The 14,372-nt window shown below is 41.4% G+C and overlaps 1 protein-coding gene across 3 annotated transcripts in view; it reads right to left on the bottom strand.

Annotated features, from left to right (window-relative positions):
• The window catches only part of LOC106048543 (protein unc-13 homolog B), a 212,313-nt gene that overhangs the window by 166,716 nt on the left and 31,225 nt on the right, over nucleotides 1–14,372 (bottom strand). For all 3 annotated transcript variants that reach the window (XM_048053930.2, XM_066987693.1, XM_048053933.2), the window contains exons 4-6: nucleotides 13,340–13,457; nucleotides 12,180–12,303; nucleotides 2,079–2,149 (exon numbers count right to left, since the gene is read on the bottom strand). In XM_048053930.2, coding sequence (XP_047909887.1) covers nucleotides 2,079–2,149; nucleotides 12,180–12,303; nucleotides 13,340–13,457 — 313 coding nt within the window. The remainder of the gene's footprint in view (nucleotides 1–2,078; nucleotides 2,150–12,179; nucleotides 12,304–13,339; nucleotides 13,458–14,372) is intronic.

Below are 14,372 nucleotides of genomic sequence, written 5' to 3'. Positions count from 1 at the left end.
ATCTCATAGCGCTGACTGTTTGACAAAATGATGAAAGGAAGTCTGACAATGAGCAATTTCAGTGGCACAGGACAGCAACGGTCCTGAATGATCGTACTTGGATCCAAAAATAGCAGTAGTTTGTCCTTTCTAAGGCATTAACCCAATGGCTATCGGCAGGCCCAAAATGGAAACTGAACATTAAGTGTTTGCAGGAGTAGCAACCAGAAAGCACTTCATAACACCAAGTGCAAACTACATATGAACCTGCATCTCAAATGTTTTTGTGTGACTTTAGTCTGCTCATCCATTGTCTCAAGCAAAGATAGCTAACCTTAATGCACAGAAAAGATAAAGACACATTCCTGCATGAAATACCACTGTAGGACTGGGACTCTGCAGCCCAAAAGCCATGCAGAAGGAGAGGTTTGTGGAGCTGAGTGGCACAGGGTGAATGAATGAGGATCAGTCATTCAGCTTCTCCAAAAAAAACCTGCTCCCACCTGGTTTCACAACAAAGGGTTTATTTGCTCAGAGCAAACAAGGTATTTCTTCAGGCTATGCACAATTAAGTTACTGAATTCCTTGCTGTGTAACTGACCTTGGTGAGTTCAAATAGCAACTGGCATCTACAGAAAAAAAATCGATCAAGCATTTTTAAACACAACGATACTGCCTCTGGCCTTGGAAGTTCCAGAGCTACATGTCACTGCAAATTAGGGGAATCCACAAGGAAGGTATCCCAGTTCTGGGTCACCTTCAGACATGGGAGAAGCGTTCTTACATTTTTCACGTTCTCACTGGTGAAAGGAAACATTCATAATAAATTTGTGATTGTTATGTCACAAATACAGAGGCATGATTTTGTTACTAATATGTGGTGAAAGCATGCACTTCACATGCAGATGGGCAGCACTCCAAGGGAAGGAGAGTCTCACAAAGCTCGGGACATCGTTCAGCAAATTCAGGTTCAGTGAAACACTAGAGGGCATCTATGCTTCACTGAAGTACCTGGCACAGGCTTCTGCTTACAGTCCACAGGAGCAGGGAGGCACCACAGCAGTATCACTGACACACAAAATCATTCATTTAGTTTCTCATCAGCTCCAAGAGGTTCTCAAACTTCTAGGAAGGCAGGAGAGGTTGCCTTCAAGCAATTATGCTTTTATTGACCCAAATACTGGTCTGTTCTCAGTCAAAAAGAAAACCCACCTTGTTTTTCTCCATCTACACAGTAAACCCGATGACTCAAATAAGGAGTGGAGAAGAGGAGATGAAAAATCCCAGAACAAAAATTTCCTAAAGTCACTGACAGAACATTTTGCAAGATATCTTGCTAAGGAATGAGACTTACTAAGAGTTTAAGCAAGCCCCACACTTCTACTCACTGGTGTTGGCATCAACACATGAGAGGTAAGAAATGCTAAACTTCTGGTACAGACATAATTATGTCAAGTCCTGCTTTGCAGACAGTACCATAGTATGAAGTGTAAATAAAGGTTTTATTAATATAAACGTTCCAGGTTCTCTAATAAAAATCACAACTTTTCATTTTGTAGTGGCTTAGCCAAGTACATACTAAGAAAACCCAGAAAATCAAAATCATAGCTAGCAGGTATTACAGTACAAGATTCATAAACTGAGCCACAAACAACTGGATTTGGACAAAAGTTTTCCCTCCAGCACTCTCTGATCCAAGAAAGATTCAGTATCTTGTTTTGTCTTCTTCCCAGAAGAAGCTAACTGCAATAAAAAATCCTTTTTGATTTGATTTCACAAATGAAGAGAACCTATCATAGCCTGTCAAAAATGTTTCACTCACTTGTGAGTTAAAGCATGATGTTAACTTTCTTTTGAGTGTATGTGCAACAACTGAGCAGTTCTCACTATGTGAGCATTTCCCCAATGCAGGGAAAAACATTTCTCTGCTTAACAATAACAGTACACTTGGGAAAACCATTCTGCAAGTAGTCCACAGAAAACTTGTAAACAATGAACACTTAGTAGTTACCTTAGCAATCACAGAGATCTAATACAAAGACTGAAAGTAAGATATAAGGGATTCAGGACTACCTTCATCTTTTAATTCAGATATTTACCTCATCATCTCCCAGAGAATTTATTTGTTTTAATTTTCTGGTCCAGTATCTGGCTTCTTCCTCTGGGATATCTGTAACAGAAGAACAAGCCACACCATCTTATTAGCCAGTCAAGTCTGCATTTACCACCAGAAGCAATAAAACAGGGAGGGTATTCCAAGAGCATACCACAAGAGAAAAAAAAACATACCACACAATTTTGAAGCAACAAGATTGGCCTGTACTAGCACTCAGAAAATAAATGTTCTAAATACACAGTTCAGCACTTACATTACTTTCTTGTTTAAAGCCAATTAACCAAATGTACACTGCACAAAGGTCACAAAGAATAAGACTGGTTCATATGATATTTAATTCAAGTATTAGTTGTATGAAGAGCCACTTCATAATAATGCACTTGCTAGATACTTAATAATACATAGCAAGATCAAGAGCCTCTTCTGGAGGCTTTTATAACTTCAAAAGAACAAGAAGTCATTTTGGATAGCACATCTTACACAAAAACTTGGTATGACACAAATGTAGCAAAAAAAAAAAAGGAAACAATCTCTTGTTTTTCTTTGCAGGTAGTAAGCCAGATCTTGTGACGAAATGAACAGTGCTACAGACAGTTATATTCATATGGAAGCACACTCCTGTTTCTACAGCACAATGCAACTTCATTGGGAAATGAACCGCAACAACCCTTTTACCTTCCAGGAGGTTTACCAAGTTAATGACTGACAGAACGTAGCAGGCATTACCACCTTTGTTTTGGGAACTATTTTTTATTTCACACTTTGAAGTAATGCAGCGTCCTAACGGTTTGAAGAGAACACAAAAATCTGCCACTCAAGACTTCATCTCTCAGAGGGCACCCCTGGAGATGCAGACGAAGTGCTGAGGAGAGCTTAACCCAAGGCAAGTCAGGTACAAACTGTGACTAAGGAATAGAGCAAGAAGGGCACTGCACCAAGGGAAATAACCCACTGAAAGAAAAGCATCAGTCAGGCTCCCCATCCAGGAGAATTAGATAAATTATTTAGGGATAGGGGAAGAAGGGTGTAAAATCACTGGAAAAAGAGAAAACTTCAGAGCTCATATGGGATGGTCGTGGCAGAGGTAGGGATGGCTCCAGCTAGACACCACCAACTGTATAAGCCTCACCATCCCAAACACTGACAAGTGAAGAGGAGCATAATACCGTTTAGGCTAGTTTTCCAATCTCTTGTAACCTTCACACTTTCTTGTACCTAGTTAGGTGTAAACATCTTAGCTGCAAAACAAGTTCACTTTCCTGAAACAAACTGTACCCCATGAATATGGCCTCAACAATATGCATAGACAAGAACCCATAGAGAGGTAGGCTGGGAGGGTCTCCTGATAAAAAGGTAGTTTTGAGAGTTACATCCACTCTTGCTCCTCAGAGAAACAAGAAAAAGTTTTATTGGCAGATGAACATTTCACTGGGATGGGAAATTAAAAAGAAAAAAGGCAACAAAAACAATGATTTCAGAAAGGACCAGGTATCTATTGCTTCTTAGACTCAAAGGGTTAGATGTGTCCCCTCCACCACACAAACTACCCTCTTATAAAGAGGATGACCCCAAAATATCTGGAGAAAATAGCAGCCACTGTACTGAAACATAAACATCTTTCAACAAGAAAAAAGAACATTTCCAGATTTCACAGAATTTAAAGTTTCAGAAGTAGGTATTTCCTTGGACTATGAACAAACGCCTACACTTTAAAAAAAAAAAAACACAACAGTTTTTATGAAATGAGTCTCACCCAGGCAAGAAGAATAGAAAGAGTCCCCACCTGAGAAAGTTTTAGGGCACTAGAAACCCAGTACCTGAGTCAAGAAAACCTGCATTAAGCAGAAAAGAGAAAATTTGTTTCTCTTTTCTTGCAGGGAGATCAAAGTAATTTATTTTAATTATAATACACAGAGTCAGTTGCTCTTTCTGATGCGTACTACATTGCTTTGTTGTTATATGCTCTTAGAAAACAAAGTAGGAGAAACATGAGAGGGTCTTCAATAATTATGGGAATTATAGAAAAACATAGATGCTTTTGATCCTCAGAGCTGTGGATCACAGTTGCACAAAAACCTTGAGCTCCACGCAAATTAGGGATGACATTCAAAGGTTATCTGAACAGAATACATCTAGAATGAGGACTTCAATTAACTGCACTGAGCATTGGACCCAAAGAGATTTAGGAAGACAAGAAACTCCAACAAGGACTTGAAGCAATCCAAATGTTACAAAAAAATATGGAGTTTTGTACTCAAAAGTCATCACATCTGTAAAAGATGAAGAAAAACCTCAAACTGAGGACTAAAGATTACAGCCAAAACAATTAAAATAAAATCTAGAAATCCAGAAACGTGAAATCTAGACCAAGGAGACATAGGAGGAACGAAGCAATGGATTAATATCAACACAGCAGAAACTGCATTGGTCTCAGGGTAGGCTTCTATGCTTTCTTATAGACATCAGTTTAGCTGCACACCCAGGCAACAAGGAGCACCGTATGCCTCTTGTATTTGTTGTTCCTATCTTGTATCCAAGATGCCTGTTTTACAAACAGAGCTAACAGATTTTTAGCACAGGTTTGCTGCTGTTCTAGCAAAACAGCTTCTTACACAAGTCAGCAATAACGTCTGCCATGGTCTAGCTAATGGCTGTTTTAAGGATGTCTTTTTGACCTTAGGGACCCTCTTGTCATTAATACTAATGGCCATACAGCTACTTCACAGCAAACTTTAAACATGAAACAATAAATTTCAGTCAAGTTACCTGCTCAGAAGAATAAACGCTCAATGAGACAGAATTACTGATTTTTTTAAATAAAAAAAAGTTGAGAAGTAAGTTTATTGCTATTTTTAGTTTCCCCATCCATTTGTGTCTGGCCTTAATCACCTGTTTTGTTGAAGCTGGGTCTTTGGAATGCAGAGAATGGAGATCCCTAATGCAGAGTTCACAGACGATGATGCTTACAAGCCTACATCCACTAGCCAGCTCCTACATCACTACCCAGCTTCGACTACAAGCCCAAGTTACTCTGCTACATTAACTTTAGCTTACAAGATAAGAAGCTGAACTAGTCCAAAAAGAGGCCATCTGATGCCAGCCAAGCACTCCACTGACAACGTGCTCAGTAAACAGGAGGAGCAAGGCCATACGGCAGAGAAACAAAACTGCTGAACAAGAACAAAGAGGGGATGGGAAGACCTGTACCCTAGCGTCCTGAGGCCTCTTACTGTAACATCAACACAGAAAGGTCGCAAGCTTTATTGCCCTTGCTCCTACTGCCATCATTTGCTGAAAGCTGAAATCCCTGTCTCTCTGGGCTCCTGGTGTCAGGGAGCACCAAGGGCTGGATGCTCCCTACGGGAGGGGAGGCGAGGGGGATCCCACGGCCAGCAGGGCAGGGACTTGCCAGCCAGGGCCCTGTCCTACAGCTCCCGAGCAATGTGAGCCAGGCAGGTCCGGAGACCATGGCCAGGTTCAAGCGAGAATTCATTCACCAGGCACATACATGGTGCTGACGAGGTGTATCTGAGGTCAAGCCAGGAAGATTCCTGCTTAGAGAGCTCTAGCTTGCAATAACCAGGAGTTTCAGCACAAAAGCTTCTTTCCACTCTGGGAGGGCTTGGTCCAGAGCTCCTTGCTCTGCTCCTTGAACATCACCTTGTGCCAACTGAGCTCTTCCTCAAGTAGCAAGCCCAGGGCTGGGGCATGTGCCAGGAGAATAAGTGCTGTAAGTAAAATAAATGCATCTCCCCCCCGACACATTTCATACAAGCCTTCGCCTGGCTTCCTCTCTTCCCAGCCCCAGTTCCTCGCCTTTCCGGAGGAATGAGAGTCTTCACAAGCTCTCACTAAAAAGCCTTTGTAGACCTAAGCATTTCTCTTTCTGTACAGTTCCCAATAAAGCAACAAAGAATATCTACTCCACCTGATGGGTAGATGCAGATCAGCATGCTCCCATGCTGGGAGTGATGTGAATACTAAAAGCATCTTTACTCCAAATATCTTACTAGAAACAGCCTGGCACAGACCCAAACTGCTATAGTTCAGGAGCCAAATGCATTTTAAGTACTCTATCCTGTGCAACTCACACATAGCCACTGAGCTTCTAAATAGGGGAACAGGGTAAAATTGCCTCTAAACAGCACAATTTCACACTTGAAAAGCAGCATCTCGAAAAGTCTGTGGCAGCACACACTCACTACATCAGAGGAGACTTCTCCACACCAGCAAAGTTTCTAAAAAAAAAAAAAAGCTGCCTCCTTACCTTGATATATCTATCTCATTCCTGAGAAGGATCAGATTTGATCAGTGGAGAAAGCTGCTCCAACCTGTCTTAGTGTACAACTGTTTCCTCCCATCAAGAAGGCAGTTTGTTATTTTTAAAAGAGCACAAAAATGCTTTGTACTATAGGGATTAACGTGAATCATTACTGAGTTGGTATTTCAAATGCTCACACTTTGGTGCGTTCTTAGAGAAGATGACTTTCAGTCATCCTGTTTCTCCAAGATCAAACATTTCAGAACATAAGGCTGGCAGGGGACATTTAGTTGACAGTCCAGTGCCCGGCACCGCAGCCCACCACACACAGATGCTCACTGCAGACAGGGCTTCAGGTCTGCTCCTTCCCCCATACACCACAAGCTAGCACCATAATAACACTACCAAACATACGGCAAGAGCTGCATCTGGAACCTGCAATGGGTTATGTGGAAGTTCTAACAAGTTATATTGTTGTTCCACTACAGAACTGGGCATTAACAAAGTTTAATTTCTGGATGACCCAAAGAAAGGTCATTTTATATCACCAGGAGCAACAGAGACTACAACAAGTCTCACCAGCCCTTTTTAGGAGATGATTGCTTCCCAACCCCAAGCCTGGTAAACACTTAAAAATATGTTCACTTGAAAAAGGGAAAAAAAATCTCTTGGCTGTCTGCATCAGGTACTACCACTAGCAGCATCAGCACACTCTTGCACTCCTTTCTGCTTTTAGCTGTCACCCATCTCCAGAGTACCAGGAGAAAATACACCAGGGAAGAATCCCAAACATACCAGGTGGAACCAAAAAGAGCAATTTAATCCAGGAAATAGAAAGACTGGCTTTTTTGTACTAACCTCACTGTATATGCAATCATGTTTTACACCAAGGACTTTACCTTTTCGGTGTTATGTATTTGTTCTTTTTCTTTTTCCCCTCTTATAATCCCTCGCAAACTTTTCAAGCTCCAGCTAAACATATTGAAACACTTTAAATAAGTAGATATGAGTAGCCTGGGGTACGTTATTTCTGTGCATCACCTAACCTAAATGAAACAGAGTAGCCAGAAGTGACGGAAAAAGTACAAAAGCACAGCCAAAGGGAAGAACACCGTTTTGTTACAGATGCATTTTAGCAGGCCTGGAAAGCAGCACAAGCTGCACGTGTGCACACACGTTGCTCAGGTTCTCCTGCATCTATAACAGCCAGGAGGACTTCACCCGGGAAACAAAATGTGATACACAATGTTCCCAAGTGTCACTGCAAACACACTTATTAAAACATTACGTCTACAGTGACAGAGCTGCTGACTTAAGAACTTTCACGGCAGATCAACGATCTATTTAGTTCCCCGTGTGGACTTAAAGCAGCAGTTTCCAGCTGATAAAAACAAGACAGTATAAACATGCAGGCATGAAGAGTCCCCCCTGCTAGCCCCCCAGCTACAGGAGGGCTCCTCAGCAAATCCACCAGGAGCGATGCAGAGGCTGTGAGCTGAGCTACCTCCCTTCACGATTCCAAGTCTCAGAGGGCAGGAAAAAAGAGCCTAAACCACCTCATAGTTCTTCTTTCTCTACCCCACAGGCAATGGCAGCAGACGTGCAGTCAGCGTGAGAAGGGAAGCACTGCTGGAGGAGATGATACGGGCAGACACTGTCTTCCCAAGAGGAAGATCCCACACGCTCAGTACCTCCAGCTGTTCAACCAGCCTCTGCCCTTGTCTCGAAGGACAAACTGAAAACGAAGTTCTAAGAAAGGCAGCGGCATTCTTCCAGGGAAGAGCAGCAGAAGCCTTCACACAGCTAGCTGATGCTCCCATCCTTTGCTGGACATTACAAAACACGGCACAAGCTGACAACTTTTCACACTCCATAATAAAAGCCTTTCAATATAGCTGTGTCAAGTTCCTGTTATTTCAGCATTTGGCGTAGAAAGCAAGGGAACAAATAATAGATGCATTACAAATGATCACTTGTCTTATATCAGAAAGAGAAAAGTCACTAAATTCTTGTTACTTACTTAACATTCTTAATTTTCTTCATGAAATCCTACTTTTCAGAATTAGATTTTTTGGTTCTGTAGAACATAATTTTAAAATACTGTTTAAAAACAAAAACAAAACAGCAAAAACAAGAGTCCTGTGTTGAGTGGATTAGCAGGGAGAAAACACTCTATTACATTTAATATTCATCATTTGTTAAATCCAGGTTCTGTACCACGTAACAGTTTACAGGAAGTCTGTTTTTCCTATACTTGAAAAAAATCACAAAATGTAACACATTCCAAAACACGAATTGCAGAGTAAAGTTCACTTTTTGATACCGTCTGAACATAAAAAGCCATCAGAAATTCACATTCTTTTAAAACAGAGATCATTTACAAGTACCATCAGAATGAACTTAGATGAGAAGGTAGCAGCTGCCAGCCTTGCCTTTAGCTACCCTTGCTGTGTTCTCTCCCTGTCAGAAGGCTAAACATTTGCCCCAAAGAACCAATATTTCACCCCACATCAAAATGGTCAATTGCTCCTCTCCTCACATTAAAAAATAAAAATAAAATAAAATAAATCATGGTATCACAGAATCTTTTAGGTTGGAAAAGACCTCTAAGATCGTCTAGTCCAACCTTTAACCTAGCACTGCCAAGTCCACCATTAAACCATGTCCCCAGACACCACATCTACACGTTTTCTGAAGACCTCCAGGGATGGTGACTCAACTACAGTTGAGCAGGCAGCCTGTTCCAATGCTTCACAACCCTTTCAGTGAAGAATTTTTTCCTAATAGCCAACCTAAACCTCCCACAGCACAAGTTAATGCCATTGTTCCTCTTGTCATAACACAGGAAAATTATGAAAGTTTAAATTTAACCTCACATTCCTGTTATTTTTCAGCTGTGCTCCCCTATTCTTAGGTATATAATGGATACAGAGATTAGAGTTAGATAGATAAAGCAAAGTGGGATGGTGAATAAAATAAGGGTTGAGGAGGAAGCAGACCTGGCATTACCTTCTTGATGAGCCAGTACTTTTGCAAATACAGCTGGAGAAGCCAAGACCCCTAAATTTGAGCATCACAGCCAATCCCAAGCAATCCACTATGAGGACTAGCTACAGCAGCTATCCACAAAAGTCCCTCTGCAGTTGGAAATCAGTTTGCCATTATTTTGCATTAAAGTCATAGCCTGTGGCCCACAATTGACCATGTTTACAATGAGAGACGCTTCCTAGTATAGGAAGGTCACTGAACTACAGTAACACTCAGCTCTGAGAAAGTTCCTGACACTACCACGTCACCTCCTGAGAAAGGGAATGTGCAGTCAGGAGATGCTAAAATCTTTCCAGCTCCTTCTTTTGCATTCTGCCCCTTCCCTTTTCAAATAAGAATCAAAGTGAAGAAGAATTCAAAAAGCATGAGTGAAATCCATAGAAATTTTACACACAATCATACACACGCCCACCTTTTAAGCACATTTTTCCAGCACTTGTAAGAGATCACCATTGCCTATTGTTTTCAGAGAATGGATTTTATATGTCATTAAATCCCCAACTGAATGAAAAAACAAGCAAACAAACAAAAAAGAACTTAGTCTCTGATTTACAGCATCTCAAAAAATAAATCCCAGATGTGGACATGGTGGGACAGCAGCAACTGTTGTACCTTGTTGTACCATGTAAAGCACAACAGTGACAATGCCTACATCTGTCAAAACTTTACAAATGGAAATCTCACGGAGAGAGTAGTTCTTCAACCTGCGTAGGGTTATGCAAATATCCACAGGAGTTTAATGCGTAGGACAGAGCAGTGGGCGTCAGCATAAGCAATGAATCAGGGTTAGCTGGGGACACTGTGAAATTGTGCTGAATGCAACAGTTTTGAGCTATATCTGTAAGCTCTGCGTAGAAAACCTACCCAGGATCTACCCAGCACTGCAGCTAAAAGTGGTAGAGTGACAGACGGTGCTTCATTCAGTGTCACCTGGCCACACTCAGAATAAAGCTTACATGCTGCTGAAGTAAATTGGGGAAAAAAGCTCCATAATTCTGATATTTTTAGGAAAAAAAAGTTAATTTTGCCTCTTTAAAAACAAAAAAATTAAAACAAAAAACACCAAAATCCAAACAAACCACCAACAAAGAAAACCACAGCACAGTTCCTGACTGCAAGGTCCAGTATGGATCACTAGAAAGCACTAATCCATGGGGATCCACGGCAACATCCTCAGGTACCATTTTAGAGCTGACCTCAGCAGAAATGAAACTTTCCTGTTTGAGGATATCAAGACTTACTGCATCTTGAAAAGTTAGCAACAAAAAGTTAAAGTGTGCTGTCAAAGAGAACACGCTGACAACATATCAGAGTTCTTCCCTAGGGAATTTTTCCTTATACGTAATTTTATGTTTGTTCAGCCCAGTAACAAAAACTTATCTGTACAAGCCTGTACTTGTCCTTCTCCAAGTTAATGCATTAAGGGATTGTTCCGAAAGAAGGTCCAATCCCCCTAGTCAATGAACTTCCCACTGACAGTGTGACAGCAGTGAATCACCAGCAGAGTTTTTATGAGGAATAGGGATGTCTCCACACCAGCATCAGACAGCTTAGGATGTCAGACACCTTCTCCCCTTTACACACTGGGCTGTAAAGAGCAGTGCCTGCTACCTTTACAGTACACTACACTCACCCTAACTGCACCATCCAGCCAGTTGTGCACTTGAAACAGTACACTCAGCGTAGCTCTCAGAGCACAAGATGCAATTTATATCGATTTTAGTGCCACAGGACCAAAGCCCACATCCTCCCTTGCACCAGGAAGGGAGGTTTATGAGACTAGTAGATGACCTAACTTCTTTCCACAACAGATGGCCGATCCTGGCAGTTGCTGGCCAAATGCCAAGGGGTGTACAAATGCTCCACCAGTCCTTAGAGCAAATCAAATTGTTCAACTCTGCCAAGGACTTAGTTAAAAAAAAAAAAAAGAAAAAAAAAAGAGATGAGGCCAGCAATGACAGGCATTTAAAAAACACTAAAGGGCCTAAAGCAGGAAAGGAAAGGGAAAAACAAATAAAACGCACACACACAAGCCCCCAGAACATCATCTCTGTTCTAATGGTCTGGTAAGAGCTGGGAAGAGCTCTATAAATGCCTTGGATGCAGTCTAGGCTAAGCCCTTCCTTTTGGTTCTCCCACCTCCTCATTCAGAAAAAATAAAATAAAAAACAAACAACAAAAAAACCCACACACCTTTACTTAAGATGGGTTTGCTCCAGATAGCTGTTTTTCCACATTCTGTACTTTTCAACAACAAGTAACTTCCCAAAAGGCAGTAATTCTTATGACACCAAGTTATTTACATACCCTGTTAATGATAACGTTCAGGGGCTCTAAACATTAATGTTCCACTAACTAAACTGCATGCTTTTAGCAGGGTATAAGTGCAGCTAGCACATACAGCTCATTCTAAACAGCTCTAACAACAAACTTGACCTCTTCCAGAGCCACATGTGTCTAGATTCAAAGAAGCGAATGTTCCCCACTCAGGAACAAAATGTCTGACTGCACAATCCTGAAATATTACTAGTGGTTTCTTAAACTGCTGCTAGTCTAAACATTCCAGCACTCTGAGACCTTCAAATCTTCCCTCTTGATTCTTATCTTGTAAGTTAGAAAGTAGCCAAACATGAAATGAACAGCAGCAATTTGATCTGTACTGAACTATTTTGACAGAACTGCAAATACATACAACTTGATTTTATGACTCAGGTTGCTCCCAGACACTTTATCTCCGCTGTCAGTGCCCTAGGTAAGTTACTGAAATGCACTCACCAAAAGGTAATTCAAATCTCGTGTCCAGCAAAATTCTGTGAGGAGTCGGATTTTTGGTTCCACAGATTTCATCGTGTTTCATTACAACTTCTGCCTCTAGCGTAGACCACTCCCCAGGACCTTCCTGTGAATCACAAGCCACAGATGAAGTTTAAAGTCTGACAGGTCCTTTTGGAGCAACCTGTCACACATTTGTTAAGATAAAAAACTCCAGGAAGAGCCTCCGCACAGTATTATCAAGACATAGTACCTGCTTTTAACACCTAATGACATCCATACAGCATGTGCTGGCAGTTTTGGCTTCCAAGTCCTAAAGGCCTTTATAAAGATGAGAAGCAAACACCTCACAACAGACCTACTAATGTTTTAAGTAGAACTGCAAAGGTAAGAAGTACTCAAAGGCAGTCAGCAGGGAGTACCTGGGCAGCCAGAGGAATCGAGCATCAGCTATGCCTTTTGGCCACACTAGTGGGCATCCACACCCTTTTCTTTTTATGGACAATATAAACTCCCTCTCCCTGCTCAAATTCAGTAATTTTTTAATTAAATGACCTGAAATTTGAGGTTTAAAAAAAAACCATCCCACTTAGCTGCAAGAAACACAGAACTACCAATTTTGGTAGATAGAGGAGTTATAGATATCAGTGCATCTTATTTCCTACTTTTTTTTCAGTACATATCAGCACCACTAGAAAACATCTTAACACTGCACCCTTAATTTAAAAAAAAAAAAAAGGACAACGTTCTGGGCCTGCCTTGAGAGTCAGCTTGTCTGTTATCATAATAATTATAACACCCCCTTCAGCAGGAACTTACAGAAATTTGAGCATCAGACTAAAGGGTCCTCAAAACCTCAGACACATGTCAAATATACATGTTCCTTAACAGATTAAGCCCTATTTTCTGAGTTAACATATAAGACCAGAGACAACTACTTAAGTTCAGTTTTGATCTCACTGTTGGGAACCTCGTCCAAAAAAAAAAAAAAAACATACCCCACACACAGTCATGCTCACACAGCCCTCTTCCCTCAGACAACCTTCTTGACTTTGCAAGTGGAAGTTCTGCTGAGAAGCACAGTCCTGAGCTGCACCAGACTAGATTTGTAACACTAACTATCAACATTGGAGTTGTAAAAATAAAGTTTGTGTCAGCTTAACCTCATCAGATTGACGAATGGCTTTCAAAGCAATCCACACGGTCCCAACCAGGGTGTCCCAGATAAGTCCTTTGTTCCATACTTCAACAATTAGGCCCAGGTCCAGCCGACTGATCTCACTGCAAGAAAGGAAAAGGCAGCACAGGTGAGGAAAAAGAAGAACACAAAACCATTCCACTTTACATTCTGCACTACCAACATGATTATCCCAGTGAACTCTTTCCACACAGCTGTGTCAAGCTGCAGACAGCTTCCAGAAGTGTGTGGCCAAGGCAGCTCATGCTCATAACGAATTCCTAATGAGCATTTTCTCAAAATTTAACACCAACTACATAAAGACTCCAAAATAAAACCATGAACTATCTCATGCATGGACTGCCTGTTGGAAAATTATCTCAATGGCTATGTGCACAGGAAGATGAAATATATCTTGGGCTGAAATATAGGGGTGAGCAATTCTTTGTCATCAGCTACCCCATTTCTAACAAAGCAGGTGTATCCTCACCCTCAGCAACACAAGCATATTCTGTCAGGTCCAAACATGCTAATACATATTCCAGAGCTGCCACATGCCAAGAGTAAGTCCCAAACACAGCTATGCTGCAGTAGCAGCACTACCTATTGCACAGGGCCACACTTCGCTGCTTCTGTTCCAGTGCTGGCTTGTTCCTCTGCAGGGCACTGCAAGGCCTTGAGCCACGCAAGTCTCTGGCAGCACGACCGCTCTGGCCACATGACCACTGAGTGCAAAATTCTTGGACATAATAATTGTTTTCCCTCTCAGTGAGCGAAGAATACATCACAAATTCAGCATAAGAACAGCATAAACAGGTGCACAGCCTGAATGTTGGTAAAAGCAATGGAGTACAGAAGAATCCTGATCTGTCCATTGATACAACATTGTCCCATCTATAGGCAAAGGCTGTAGCTCCCACTTTTTTGAGCTCAGGACTTTTCCTTGTGCAACTGCTAATCCCCAAAAGTATCTTGGGCACAGAGTGCTGCTGTTTGCTGTCCTTCTGTGCAGTCAAATG

The sequence above is a fragment of the Anser cygnoides genome, chromosome Z (assembly GCF_040182565.1).
Source record: "Anser cygnoides isolate HZ-2024a breed goose chromosome Z, Taihu_goose_T2T_genome, whole genome shotgun sequence".
NCBI classification, from domain to species: Eukaryota; Metazoa; Chordata; class Aves; order Anseriformes; family Anatidae; genus Anser; species Anser cygnoides.
Note: the sequence above shows the minus strand (reverse complement) of the source record. Positions and strands in the feature narration are given on the sequence as shown.